Source organism: Raphanus sativus, chromosome 9 (assembly GCF_000801105.2).
Source record: "Raphanus sativus cultivar WK10039 chromosome 9, ASM80110v3, whole genome shotgun sequence".
Lineage (NCBI taxonomy): Eukaryota > Viridiplantae > Streptophyta > Magnoliopsida > Brassicales > Brassicaceae > Raphanus > Raphanus sativus.
Window position 1 is genome coordinate 18,258,871 of NC_079519.1, and position 16,087 is coordinate 18,274,957.

A 16,087-nucleotide genomic window follows, 5' to 3' on the forward strand; every position below is an offset into this window, starting at 1 on the left:
CAATTATACATACACACGATAACTATCTCTTGATACTGAAATTACTTTGTTCCATCTCGTCCATGTAAAATATTGAGTACCAACATTTTCATGTGTCTGATGCTTTATTCCAAAGACGGTGGGTTCTTATGATATATTATAAAGAAATTTATAAATATATACTCCTAAAATAGTATACTGTTTATTTAGAAAGATTTTATGTATCTTCACAATAAAGAAAAAAATTATATTATTTTAATGATTTTTTTGTTATTTTAAGGGAGAGAGAGAAAGAGATAGATAAGGAGTGAAAGAGGTATTTAGGCTTCGAATGGTGACGAACCGCCCTCCACCGCTGTGAATAGTAACAAAAATCTCTACATATACCTATAAATCTCTATGTTTTTGTTACTATTACAACCTCACCGTACTCGTCCCTCAGTTGTTCCGCACATTACCATTCCGAACCTTAGAAATAGAGAGATAGAGAGTGAGACTGAAAGAGAGACGGAGATATATATATAGGTGAAATAGAGAGAAATTAAAGATTATGATAGAGAGAGACAGAGGGAGGCTGAGAGAGAGAACCAAAGAGATACAAAATAGATAAAACAAGTGAAATAGAGAGAACTAAATGTTGAGAGAGAGAGAAGAGAGAGAGAGAGAGAGATTTAGTATTGAGGGTATACCCAAGGGTGTACAGTTTAGTATTTAGGATTACCTAAGAGTTTAGGGTATATTCAAGAATTTAGGGTTTATTGTTTGGATTTTTACCAAGGGTTTAAGTTTTGTCCAAGGGTTTAGGGTATATTGTTTAGTGTTTTATGATTTACTCTTTTGTGACGGTTTTAAAATTGTTAAAAATCATCTTTTTGGCAGCTACTAATATTTTTCATTTATTTTAAAAACTTAACACAAATTATTATTATTTTATTTATTATCTTTAAAAAACTGTACATTAGTTGGTAATTCACCCAAGAAAAATTGATGATAAAATATTAAACTAGGAAATATTCTCATATAAATCAAAATTGTGGTAGTGAAAAGATAATCGATGAATTAATAAATTTTTTTCATTTTTATATTTTCCACAAAAAAAAGGATTACGATGGGGGAGAGAGAGAGAGAGAGAGAGAGAGAGAGAGAGAGAGAGAGAGAGAGAGAGAGAGAGAGAGAGAGAGAGAGAGAGAGAGAGAGAGAGAGAGAGAGAGAGAGAGAAAGATAACTACGATCCACTTATGCACTTATTTTGGGACGTTGCAATTATACATACACACGATAACTATCTCTTGATACTGAAGTTACTTCCAAACCTGAGCACTATTTTGTCCGTAGTTTGAAACTGTACAATGTCCGCACAGGGTGCGGGCCGGTCACCTAGTTTACTATACATGGGAGGAGTCGGAAAGAAAGGAAATATATAGCACACTAGAGTAATCTCAGCCGTAAACACTTGATCAGAAGGTTATCAAGGAATAGAGTTTGAAATATTCAATTGTAACCTTCTAGGCTCCATGACAAAACTTGAAGCAACATCAATAACTGCTCGAGCTTCAACAACAGCTTTTTGGAGCTCGACGTTAACAAGGTATAAGAACATATCTTTTTGAGAACCACATGGTGATGCTCTTGAAGTCTCGCCACATTTTATTTGGCAGCAACCCAAAGCCTCATTCAGTAGCTTCAGCTTCTCGACGGCTCGACGTCGCTGCCTCAAAATGATATTGAGAGCCAAAACAAACGACACTGAAAGAGTATTTAATTGTAAAAAGAATTATTATGCTTCTACAAACACTCATGCATAGTATCTGATTTGACAAAAGAAGAGAGAATATTGAAGAAACATTTATGTTAAACATAAGTAAAACTCCACGTGAAATTCACGCGGACAAACTACTAGCAAAATTAGCATATACAAAGAATTAATTTTGCTCAACATACAACAATCTATCATTGATTTTCAGTTACCATCGATAACCAACCATCAATAATTTTAACGACTCAACAACTGAAGACATAGAATTCATGTTAACATACCATGAAATAAAAAACTTCCGACTCAACCATGTTTATTCAAGAGACAATCAGTATATGATGAAATTACTAACAGCCAAAAACAATAACATAACTAATGGATGGATCGAAAAATATTATTCTCTTTCAACATATTGTCATTTTATATTTTTGAACATACTTTGTTTACTAAGATCATAAAACAAATAGTAAATTCATTTAGAAAAAATATATGAACCCGGCGCGTAGCGCCGGAATACCACTAGTATATATATATAATTCAAAACATTAGATTTTAACATATTTCATGTCCAGATTTCTACTTACACTGGATATTATAGAATATCCATAATCTCTTCTACCTCATGTATTTCAAGAAAAGTATTACATGTTTACTTTTCCTTTGCTATCAGTCTTTGCATGTGATAGTCAATTATATGTTTGAATGAGCATTTCAAAAGCAAGACCAATATTAACACTGAGGGTCCGAAATAAAGCACATTAAGGTAATAAGGTTAGAATTTGTGAGGATCCATGGCTCCCAACAACACCAGCAAGACTTCATATAGTGCTAGTCGTTCATCCTATGTTGTTAGCAAGTGATTTCATTCACGGTGAGAAAAAAAAACGATGAAATGATGAAATGCTGCCAACCTTAGTAGAACCAGAGGATATTCTTTTGATTCAGTTTTGGCCATGAGCCATGCAAGATAACATGAAGTTTATTGTTGGAGCTACATGAAGAATAGTCAATTAACATTTAAATCTAGATACTGGGTGGAAATAAATATTCTCAATAAATAATATGCAACTATGCAACTATGCATATAGAGACAAGTGTAACTAAGTGTCATATCTTTTACTGGAAGATAAAAGCACCATAAAATATATATGGCAGATTATAACTTGTTACGTGGCTATTACTTATAATCTCAACAATAGTGATATATGATATGATAATCACTTTCTTAGATGTGGAGCTCTGGATGAATCCATGTTACATACGATTTTTGAATGCCACCCCCCCCCCCCCCCCTCCCCCCAACGCCCCTGCGACCATTCAAACATGTTCATTATTGACAACACCATCATGTCCTTCAATTTTTCCAATACCTAGCGTGTACACAACTTTGGATTACCTGTTTTGGAAGAAAAGTGAACTTCAAGATTTGGAAGAAGATAGAGACTATTACCCATAGACAATCTGGTTTCTTTAGAAACTTAGAAATAATAAATTATTTACGAAATGTAAACAGAAACCCTTTAGAAATTGTTACACACTGAAGGAGATTAAATGTATATGGTTAATGGTTATTAGAGAAATAATTCACATTGTTACAAAAAGAGAAATAATAATTCACGTTATACAGGTTCTGCATAAACTTTTAAATTCTCATCATGAACATTCAACTCTTAGGAACAAGAAATCTGACTAATATAATCTCGTCACTACATGCAGAAGTGGAAACTATTTATGAAAAATGGATTGTATTACTCGATACTTGATATGTCAGCGTTTTAGAATAGAATGCAAAGATTTGATAACAATGAGTCAGTGTCCAGAATATTAGCATGATTTCTCAATGGAGCTGGAGAAGTTTTCAAAATCAAATTAGAGAGGTTATAATGAGGTTTCTATTGATTAGATTTTCTCCCGCGATAATTTAACGAAGATTTTTAGCTAAATATGCTTGAACATTTTATAGGAATTTTTTTGGTTGGTTGTTTTATACTGATCTAGTTACAAAATTCTAATGTGAGTAATAAATAACTCTAATTCACAAGCCAGAAAATTTAAAACTACAATTCATGCTCAGCTAAATTCTATAATAATAAAATTTCTACAGTTACTATTCTACCAATCAAACAAATCGGAAAAAAAAATTGTTACAGTATTTTTTTTAAATACAACAATTCTTTTTCCCCCGAAACACCATAAGCTAATTTAGGAATCCTGGAAAACTTTTTTTTTAAATAATGTCCAAAACTTAATAATAAGATTTCATAAAACATCTAAATTAAGTAAATGTTTACTTTCTGGTATTTTTTCAGATTTTACGGCTAAAAACTGCGTCAATACAACTTTATAAATCAATTAATAATTATATATTAAAGAGAACTTAAGAAAAGAACGGATAAATTATTATTGACAACAAACATGTTCATTATTGACAACACCATCATGTCCTTCAATTTTTTCAATATCTAGCGTGTACACAACTTTGGATTACCTGTTTTGGAAGAAAAGTGAACTTCAAGATTTGGAAGAAGATAGAGACTCATACCCATAGATAATCTGGTTTCTTTAGAAGTTAGAAATAATAAATTATTTACGAAATGTCAACAGAAACCCTTTGGAAATTGTTAGACACACTGAAGGAGATTAAATGTATGTGGTTAATGGTTATTAGAGAAATAATTCACGTTGTTACAAAAATAAAAATAATAATTCATGTTATACAGGTTCTGCATAAATTTTTAATTTCTCATCATGAACATGCAGAAGTGAAAACTATTTATGAAAAATGAATTGTATTACTCGATACTTGATATGTCAGCGTTTTAGAATAGAATGCAAAGATTTGATAACAATGATTCAGTGTCCGGAATATTAGCATGATTTCTCAATGGAGCTGGAGAAGTTTTCAAAATGAAATTAGAGAGGTTATCATGAGGTTTCTATTGATTAGATTTTCTCCCGCGATAATTTAACGAAGACTTTTAGCTGACTATGCTTGAACATTTTATAGGAATTTTTTTTTTGGTTGTTTTATTCTGATCTAGTTACAATATTCTAATGTGAGTAATAAATAACTCTAATTCCCAAACCAAAAAATTTAGAACTACAATTCATGCTCAGCTAAATTCTATAATAATAAAATTTCTACAGTTACTATTCTACCAATCAAACAAATCGAGAAAAAAAATTGTTACAGTATTTGTTTTTGAAAATACAACAATTCTTTTTCCTCCGAAACACCATAAGCTAATTTAGGAATCCTGGAAAACTTTTTTTTTTCTAAAATAATGTCCAAAACTTAATAATAAGATTTCATAAAACATCTAAATTAAGTAAATGTTTACTTTCTGGTATTTGTTTCTGATTTTACGGCTAAAAACTGCGTCAATACAACTTTATAAATCAATTAATAATTATATATTAAAGAGAATTTAAATTGTCTGAACCCCTTATATATATATTCATCACCTTGAAACTCATCTCTATAGACTCTTTCATTTTCTGTTTTTCTTTTTTTTTTTCTACAAACATTTTCATTTGTTCAAATCCATTTGCTCCTTCGGCCACAGATCTCCTCCATGGCTCCTATTGCTGTTGGTAATGCTCTACCAGACGGAAAAATTTTCCTCTTTGACGAGAACGATCAGCTCCAGACTGTCTCTGTTCACTCTCTCCTGGCTGGTAAGAAGGTCATTCTCTTTGGTGTCCCCGGTGCTTTCACTTCCACCTGCAGGTAAAATCTATAGGGTATAGACATTTCTTTTGCATGTAATTGATGTTAAGCTAATGGATCCTTTGTTTTGATATTTTGTAAAAATATTTATCTTTCCCTTTTCCATGAATTAGCTTGCAGCATGTGCCTAGTTTCATTGAGAAAGCGGAACAGCTGAAAGCGAAAGGTGTCAATGAGATCATTTGTTATGGCAGTAAGTGTTAGATATATTTCTATATATGTCTTGTCGGTTCTTCCTGATATTTATGTATGTTTGGTTGGGTAAGTATTTATAAGACATCATTTGCATGGATTTTGTTGCAGTGAATGATCCGTATGTGATGAAAGCATGGGGAAATACATTCCCAGAGAACAAGATTGTCAAGTTTGTCTCAGACGGCTCAGGAGAATACACAAAGCTTCTCGGACTCGAGCTTGACCTTAAGGACAAGGGTCTTGGTATTAGGACAAAGAGATTTGCTATGTTGCTCGATAACCTCAAGGTAACTGTCGCCAACATTGAAACAGGTGGCGAGTTCACGGTTTCCAGCGCCGAGGATATCCTCAAGGCTCTCTAAGAAATTACCATCTGAATTTAGAGGATCTCTAGCCTGATTTGCAGAATAAGAAATTGCCATAATAAATTGGTTTAATATTATTTATTTCCTCTCTTTTATTATATAATGTACTTGGTTTGGGTTGTTTTCTTTAAGTTTGATTTATGAAGAGTTCAAGTGGTTCACCTTTAGATGCATTCCAAATACAACCATTTTGATGTGGGCTCCAAATGATATGAAAGTTTACCTTAAATTTAAATGTACCAATGTGTGACACCCTCAATCATAGCTGGTCGGAAAAGATAGTCGATGTTCCCCAAAAACTGACCCGAGGTTCCAGAATACTTCCGAGCGCTTTTGATTAGCAACTCGACAACACCAACACTCTTATCGGATATCATTTTACAATTTTTAGTGCGACCGATTAATACCCAATAGTTAGTTCATCGACATAAGAACTAATATCATATGGAAACTCGTCATTTATAAATAGATTTTATACACTGAAACATCTTATAAACCATTTATAGTTTTATAGTATTATACAGCAAAATACATTGCAAGGACAACAAAAATACTACCAGTAGTTTGGTCATTATTTCAGTTCAAAAGTAGAGGTCTCTTGAGTAGAGGTCTCTTGACTATTGGTTAAATGCATACAAAAACGAAACATGACTAACCACTTTACTTAGTGAATCTAGATCCAACAACACATTCAATCATAAACCCAAGCAAACATCAAAATGCCCAAGTATGATCATCCTAGTAGTATTATTATATTTTGAGATATAAATGTGACCCTCTGTGTAAATTTCTCTTATATTTTAGTACTAGGGGTTTGCCGGCGCTACGCGCCGGTTTTTCAAATATTATTTCATTACTTTGATACAAAACTTATGTAGTCTTATAAATTTAGAAAATTTTAATATTTTTATCGTTGTATATAATTTTTACACATAATATCAACAATTAGATATGATAGTAAACATACCTAAAGTCTTAAAGTATTGTTAGTTAGATAAAATGTCTTGTTTATTTATCGTCTATTTTGCATTATTATTTGAAATCAGATAAAAAAATTTAGTTGTTAACCAGTTTTTTATTTAAAGTCAGTGACCATTTTCTCTCTCCTTCGTCTTTCTATATCGAATTTTGTACATTATATTAGTAACATATTGCTTTATTGGTTCATAATTTGTTGCGGCATTAGTAGATGTTCCAAGCCTATAACAAATCATAACACGTTGCGTAATTTTATCCTGAAGAGGATGACAAAAAGAATTTCCTATTGTGAAGAGAAGTGAGTGTAATCTAGTGATGTGCTAAACATAATACATTTGACCTTCAATCTGTTAATCTTAACTTAAGAAATTTATTTTGTTATTGTTGGTGCAGTAAACTCTTTTACTCTGTTTTAGCAAAAATAAAATAAATACTCTTTTACTTTCCACAACTTGATTTGCTTCTGTTATTAAAGGAAAACATTTGGCTTTAACAGTTTTTAAAAATGATTATTATATCTGTGAATGTAGAGTTGATTCAATTCTTATCGTTCAATCTGATTTCGGAATAACTTATTGGTAATGGCCAGCTCTAATCTTTAATCTACCGAAGAAGAGGCATATATATTATATTTTTGTAACAAAGAGGCATATATATATATATATATATATATAATATATATATATATATTCAGTACAATAGCAACACTTTTAAGGTGACTTCAAAAGTAGTCAATCAAATCCGGGCTAGTGTTGAGGAATAGCATGTCGTAAATAACTTTTCATTGCTTTCTTAAACTTGCATCTTATTTATAGATTAGAAAAATCGTAATAACAAAAGAGGTGCGGATCTGAAATTAATGATCACGTAGTGGGAGCTACGATTGAAAGACATAACTGAGAATCATTATTATATAGTGTTAAGCAAAGAAGAAGCATTTCTCTGAGGTTTCACTCCGTCGGTTGGTTGAGCTGCCGATAGCTGAAACGACGATAACGGTGAGAGGCAGAGAAGAAGTAGATGGCCCTGAAACATAAGGGCTTAAGCTAGGTTAAATTTTAAAAGCAATTATATTTCGATGGGCCATTTATTTGCTATTTGAGGACAGGTGTCATTGTTCCCCCAAAGAGAAAAAAAAGCCAACTTTATTATATAAGATATAATCCATCATTGTGAATCTCATCTTAAATATCACTTCCACGACACTTGTCATTCAGATCTTACTCATAAGCCTCTGGAAGAATCATAGTCTCTACCAAACAGGTCAAAACTCAATACAAATTTTCGTCGACCATATTAATCTCAAATGGTTCGAACATTTCTAGCTAATACGATAAATCAGTAATTATAATTTGTGGCATAGAAAAACTAGATCACAGAAATCGATTCTTTTACTCGTTATGGAACACAGATATCCAACTTATCATATAACTCCACGTGGCAACTTCTCCATCTTCTTGTACCGTAGCCTAATCTTATTGAAATCTAGGGCTAAGAATTTTATCCGTTAAATTTGATTCGATAAGTTATTCATTCTGATTCCATCCGAAAATACTAGATATACGTAAAATTCCGAAACAAAACAAATACTAAAAATCAATATCCGTTAAAATGGAAGCAAATCACAAATATTAAAATTTTGAAAATCGGATTTCCAATCCGATCCGTCAGTATATAAATATATGTATATCTTGATTATATTCAAAGTTTTAACTGTATAAAATTATATAATTAATTATTATTCTTACCATATGATTTGACAAGTTCTATTTATATTATTACTTATATAAAAGTATTACATAAAAGAAAGAGAAAAAATGTATAACAATTATAACTTTTTCTTAAGTTTTGTATTATTATAATTGTTAATTAAGTTTAAAAAATTACAAAATATGTAGATTCACTATTTCTTTAAATTTTATCTAATATATCATGAAAAGATATATTTTACAAAACAAATTTGTATCAAATTTGTAAGATTATTTGTACTAATTAAAACATATGAGATATATGTAAGTTTTCGTAAATATCCGCAAATATATATTTATTTTCTGGATATTCGTTTTTTCGAATATTCGTATTTCTCCGAGATAAAACAAATCGAAAAATTAGATATTCGCAACATACGGAACGAATCAAACGCTCAGGTACTCCTGCCCGAAAAAAAAGAGCTGAGATACTCCTGCCCGAAACTGACCGGATTTGAAATTAAATATATCTTTATTTAAATCAGAAAAATTATTAAAAGACCATGAAACCAACAGAAACTTGCATAATTACAACCCAACCAGGACTATTTCGCGGACTATCCAGACCCGATCCACAAAATTCGGATCTCTTTCTCCATAACTTCCGAAAACTTTGTAACACCTAGTGTAATTGTAAACTTGGTGTAACTGTACAGAAATTAATTCCTACTTATACTATTGTATGAATATACATTGTATCTAATACAAGTTATTTAAATTGAACTAATGCATACTTTTAGATTGTAATGTTTTATTATATTAATTTTTGGACACAGTTGATGTTATTGATATATTTATTGATTTTTTTTTAAAAAACATTAGTTTATAGATATAACTAGAAAAATTACAAAATGTGAAGAGTCATTTACATAAATTTATTAAAAGTAGATAAAATTAATTTTCAATTGGCAATGCACGAGCAGTCAAGTGTATATCACAAGCTGCACAATTCCAGAAACAAAGATCGCATTTCCACCGTGATTTTGATCCATTTAGGGAGACTACAAACACTAATTTTATGATTCTGGAGCACCAGCAATCATATATCACATTAGGATCTATCATTTCAGCCATAGATAGAAACATGGCAGGTTTTTCATAATCTCAATGGCCTGTGAGTTCCCAACTATTGATGATTTGAAACATCTGATCAACATGTTGACGAGTAAAAGCATGGTAGTTGTGAACCAATCCTCCATCATCAACACTAAAGGCTAAGTTCATCATACCATATACAAATATGGCCAACAAGCATCCTCTCTCAGCAGCAAGATATATTTTTTTCTTACCAACTAAATGGAGGATGAAGAACTCATACATACCTCTCAAGTATATGGCCTCTGGATTACCCACACGGTAGCAACTAATTCTGAACATTCGAACATCATTGACCTTGTCTAGCCAGTCATTCATGTAAATGAGACTTGCCGATCTGTAGAAGTAATCATATCTTCCAATTTTGTTTAACCCGAAAAAAACAATCCGTGCACAACCAAAGTCTTGGATACTGGTCGTTGCTACGTTGTAGAGAATCTTATGAATCATTGAAGGAGGGAGAGAAGCCAAGTTCGTCTAACTTTGATAAAATAAAATGGTTATTGTGTGAGAGAAATCTCGTAAATTATTTGTTACTTGTATAAGTGATAAACCCTTGAAATTTAATGAACCACTCACCCAAATTTAAGCAGAAACGTGTCCATTTATAGGTGATTTGATAGACTCCTCGACTGTCGCATCTCTTGAATTTAACTTATTAAGATATATAACTATGTATAAGTAAGTAAAATTAAGTGATTTAGATTGTCTAAATTTATGAAACTAAGAAAAACGTAACAATTAAGATTGTATAAATATTTAAAACTATGTAAAACTTAACGAAATTTATATAGTCTATTGTTGTATTTTGCAAGAAATGATTAGTATCCAAAACGTAATGTATATATTTAACGACAGCAACCAGCAGTATTGGAGATAATAAATGAAAATGATAATATTTAGTTTGAGAAAAATCATGTAATTAATGATTCAAGCAGTGGCATGTCCATTTAAGGGTAATTTGATTGACTCCCTGAGGAAGCACGACTTCTCTCACACGCCTTCTCCTTGCAACAGTCGCATCTCTTGAATTTGGAACTTTGTATAACTTTAATTTATTAAGATTTATTACTATGTATAAGTAAGTGAAACTAAGTAATATAGATTGTCTAATATTTTGAAACTAAGAAAAACGTAACAATTTAGATGCTATAGATATTTGAAACTTTGTAAAACTTAAAGAAACTTAGATATCATATTGTTATATTTAAAAATTTCCATAGTTGGATTCAACATCCATTTTTCATAGTTGTCTTAAGAAGTAAAATTTCTTCTTTTAACACACTAACTTTATTGTTTGTGTTTATGTTACTTGGTTTGTTATTTATGTTTGTAAAATTTGGTGTAACTTAAAATAATTTTGGTTAAGTACATCATTTTTGTTTGTCAAACATCGTAAAATTTAGTATTACTTTTTTTCATGTTTGTGTAATTAGGTAAAAAATTTCAAAAATTTTCATTTTCGTACGTCAAACTTTGTATAACTTAATATTTTTTCTGTTTGTACATTTCGGTAAACTTTGTCAGAATTTTCATTTTTCATTTGTCAAATTTAAAACTTAAAAAACTCATCACTGAACTAGTTTGATAGAATTTATGATTAATTGTACAACCAAAATCTCAGAAATACCATGACAGTAACAATAAGACAACATACAACTATCAATATTTGTCTTCCATTATTGGGTCCTTAATCTACATGGTCATTTGAGAAACCACAAGGAGACATCAATAGTATTGCAAATAAGGGTTTGAATCAGATTTGGAGAACTTCTGGATGATACACCCACCCCTGTAGCTTCAGAGTTTTGTCTCTTGATTAATCACTATTTTCTGGAAAAAATCTAAAAATTGCAGATTATGTGAAGAAAGATGAAAAAGAAGAAATGAGATGAGAGAAAATGAGGTGAGAGGATTGAAAAGATGATAGAAATGAGAAAACCCTAAAAATTAAAGCAATTATAGTTGCCAACTTCGTTTTTGGGGTCTGGAAAAAAAGAAATTTTTTGGAGGGAAAATTCTGAAATTTGAGCGGGAAATTTTTTTACAGTATTTTTGGGTCGATGTTTTACAAGTTTGTAGTTTTACAAAAAGCTTCAAAGTTTTACTTTTCTATTTTTTGCATTTTTTTTAGTTTTACTGTACTCAAAAGATTTATATTATAGTTATACCACTTTTATTTAGTTTCCTACAATCAAATTCCATCAAATCATGTTGTGACATAATTAATTTTGTTGCATATATAAATTTTTTGATGTCACAAGGACAACACTAAGATAAAAAGCATAAAAGAACAATGTATTTCCTCTATTATGTAGTACACAACTATGTGATAAAAAAATTAACTATAATTATTGTAAATTTAAATCATAAAATACTAACAAATAATAATCATAATACTTATAAGCAACCAAACAAATTAAAAATTGTTTCTTCAAATTTTTATATTTTATCAGTTTTACTAAGTTTTATTTAGTTTTTTTATCGTATTGAACAATCATTTTGAATAATAGATACAACTAATCGTGGTGTGTATTTTCTTCTAGGTTCCCGAATTTAAATATTTACGAGAACAAGTATGCACTTTTTTAATCGAAACAAATTAGAGTTCTTAATATTCGGAGCTCACAGTTCAAAATAGTAATTTCAAAACAGTTATGATGTGATGCTCAATCAACTAAATCTTTTACATGTTCTCCACGTTATCCAAATCAATACCTATATTATCTATATCTCGAATAACAACATGTTCCACTGGCTCAGTCACCTTAAGATGTTGTTATGTTTTTTCAATGGTATCAAAGATTTTATTACCATATAACTCAAATTTTACCTATTTGTATATGGATTTATGGTCATTTTTCTGCATATTTTGTCCACTAGCATACAAACTACCTTTACCTTCGTTTGGATTTCATTCATGACCATCTCCGGCTTTATAATAGTACTTTTAATAATCAAAGTGTATGTTTGTGAAAGAACTCGTCGTCTTATGTAAAAATCAAAATGATTAACAACAAGTTAGATGAACTTGCACGGTTTAACCATAAAATGTTACCAAGTTATATAGTTTTACCATTATAGTTATATTAAGTTATACAATTTAGTTAGTATCATTTTACTTAGTTACACAATTTTACTTAGTTGTACATTATGATTTTACCAAGTTGTACAGTTATAGGTATACCAAGTTTTACTACGTTTTCTAACTTTTTATCAAAATAATAATTTGATACATTTTTTTATATTTTTGTCATACAAAAACAGACTCATATTTATAATTATATCAGTATTTTGAATATTCAAATAGATCGAGACTCATTGTTCTTAATCAATTAATTGTGAATACGAATTTGAAATTAAACCTCTTCAAGAATGAATTAATAGAGAAGATAAATGCCAAATTGAATAGAATTTGAATGGAATAATTAAATCTGGGTTTGAGATTTACAGTGGAGAGAGAAAGGAAGAAGATAGAGTAAGAGAGAGAATGATTTTGATTGGTTTAGACACAAAGGATAATTTAGACATTGACCATTGAAAGGAAGAGTATCAAAATACATAAGAGTACGCCAGATCACGTGAGAATATGCTAGATCAATTTTTGTCTCATTAAGAGTACCGGAGCACTTTACTCATACGGAACAAAACACGAATATCCTAAAAAAACCCGGTATCCGAAAACAAGAACACAAGATAAACCTTTTATTATCTACCCTCGATCTTTCCTCATCAACAAATCTCCACCGTCCGTTTGTTATTCCCAAAAATCTTACCTTCTTCTTCTCCTCTCGTTTTTGAGAAACTGCAAATCACTCTCTTCTCTCCTCTAGAATGGCGTCTCTTCAGCAAACCATGTTCTCTCTGCAATCGAAACTTCCACCATCTTCTTTTCAAATCGCGAAATCTCTTCCTATTCGAAGAACAACCTTACCACTCCGAATCAGTGGTGGAAACGCGGCGGGAGCGAGAATGTCAGCTACAGCAGCCGGAAGTTACGCAATGGCTCTCGCAGACGTTGCGAAGAAGAACGACACTCTCGAATCAACGAGTGCAGACATCGAAAAGCTAGAGAAGGTATTCTCAGATCCACAGGTACTCAACTTCTTCGCCAATCCAACCGTCGAGCTCGAGAAGAAGCGTCTCGTGATCGACGAGATCGTGGAATCGTCGTCTCTCCAGAGCCACCACACCTCGAATTTCCTCAACATCTTGGTGGATGCGAATCGGATCGACATAGTGACGGACATCGTGAAGGAGTTCGAGATGGTGTACAACAAGATAACGGATACGCAGTTAGCGGAGGTTAGGTCGGTGGTGAAACTGGAGGAGCCGCAACTTGCTCAGATCGCGAAACAGGTTCGGAAGTTAACCGGAGCGAAGAACGTGAGGGTTAAGACGGTTCTTGATCCGAGCCTTGTCGCTGGGTTCACGATTAGGTATGGTGATTCCGGGTCGAAGCTTATTGATATGAGTGTGAAGAAGCAGCTTGAGGATATCGCTGCTCAGCTAGAACTCGGCGAGATTCAGTTAGCTGCTTGAGAAAAATTGGGTTGAGAATCGCCTTTTTTTTGTGCAAGTTAATTCTTTCTCTCTTCTTGTTCTTTTTGTCCATCGATCATAATGTAATAATTATAATAATTTCAGGTTATTTTCAATTAAGTCGGTAGGTTCAAAGTTAAGGTTCACTTTCGAGTTATGATTTATTACTGTCCACTGAAACAAAGTTCTAGTTTAAGGAGCAAGCTACATGGAGTTGGGAGCTTTTTGAAAGTGTTAAAGCTATCTACTACATGAACTATAACGCAAGACAAAACAGAGATTTTCTTTACAAAAAATAATAGATTAATCTTTGTAAAGCATTTAAATTTGATTAGTTCGATTTTTCAACAAGACGCTCTTTGATTTGTTGCACTAGTTCTCTTGTTTAACAAGTCGTACAAAGCCCTTGAACCTCTCAAATCCTTAAGTGTTTTGTTTCCTCTTATTTCTTTTTGGACGAACTCCTTAAGTGTTTTGTTTCCTTTACAAGACCACACAAAGCTATTTTGCTAAAAGCTCTCATAATATGTTAAATGCGTACAAGCTTTGGATAGCTATAGGTGCCAGACGGGCCAACCCGCGTCCAGCTGGACTGTCCCGCAGCGAGTCAGTTTGCTATTCAATTTCAGACAATGCGGGTTAGTCCACAGCAGGTTGCAGCCCGAAAACTCATGTCCAAACCCGCCCTGTCTAATAGTCCACCTGGTTCACGGGGTAACCCGTGGGTTACCTTTTCGTTTTGTTCATGCATATGGGGTTATATTACATAGTTTACATCATCTAAGAAGTGTCTGATTCGGTTCAGTGTGAAAATTACCTGAACAAAATAAAACTTCGAAACTACATTGTTAGAAGTCTCAAACATTCAAAGGAATGCATACACGAAAAGAGGTAGCCTGAAAAATATCTATAAGACATTAAGACTATAGCAATAGGACACAGACCCCTACAATGGAAACATAAACAAGTAATGATATTGCAGGAGTATGAGTTATTATCTTACGATACACAACGTCATAATGGTACTTATGGTTTCTGCAACAGTCATTTTCAACAAATCTGCATTTTTTACAAAACAGTAAAAGCCAAGTGGTAACAATGACACTAGACTATAAACAAGATAAGAATGAACGACACATGTATATACCTCTGAGCATGGTGGAGATTTACCATCACAACAGCTGCCTCTACATTGACGATGTGCAGTCTCAATCTCTGGCATTTCCTTTCACACACTGATTTCTTGATGGCAATGAACCTATTCTAAATTAAGTTCCAAGAAAAAACTTTCCACCAACAATTTCTTTGATTATAAAACAAGATGACATCCGCAAACATACATAAATTAATAAAATAATAATTTAATATTTATAAAAAATTCTATTTAAATATATAGTTCCACTAAAATCATAAAATAATAATTTATTTATATATATATAAATAAAAGTACAAACAAAATAATATATTATTTATTTTATATAAAAGTTCATCTATATTTTTCTTTATGTTTCAATAAATTTTGATAATATTTAGTAAAATTATATCTAACACATTTAATTCTATGAAATATATATTGTATACACCAAATAGTATAACAAAACAATATAATTTTTTTTTTTGAAATTTTATTAATATATATATATATATATATACACGACAAAATCAAACATTTATCTTATATATTAAAATAGAAAAATCT

General features: G+C 31.5%; 2 protein-coding genes across 2 annotated transcripts; both read left to right on the top strand.

Annotated features, from left to right (window-relative positions):
- Positions 1 to 5,225: 5,225 nt before the first annotated feature.
- LOC108829931 (peroxiredoxin-2B-like) lies at positions 5,226 to 6,183 on the top strand. Its single transcript, XM_018603530.2, has 3 exons — positions 5,226 to 5,465; positions 5,579 to 5,658; positions 5,769 to 6,183. The coding sequence occupies exons 1-3, from the start codon at positions 5,311 to 5,313 to the stop codon at positions 6,020 to 6,022; spliced, it is 489 nt and encodes a 162-aa protein (XP_018459032.2). The 5' UTR covers positions 5,226 to 5,310; the 3' UTR covers positions 6,023 to 6,183.
- A 7,412-nt stretch (positions 6,184 to 13,595) lies between these two features.
- Positions 13,596 to 14,508, top strand: LOC108839166 (ATP synthase subunit delta, chloroplastic). Its single transcript, XM_018611986.2, has one exon. The coding sequence runs from the start codon at positions 13,681 to 13,683 to the stop codon at positions 14,386 to 14,388; it is 708 nt and encodes a 235-aa protein (XP_018467488.1). The 5' UTR covers positions 13,596 to 13,680; the 3' UTR covers positions 14,389 to 14,508.
- Positions 14,509 to 16,087: the final 1,579 nt, after the last annotated feature.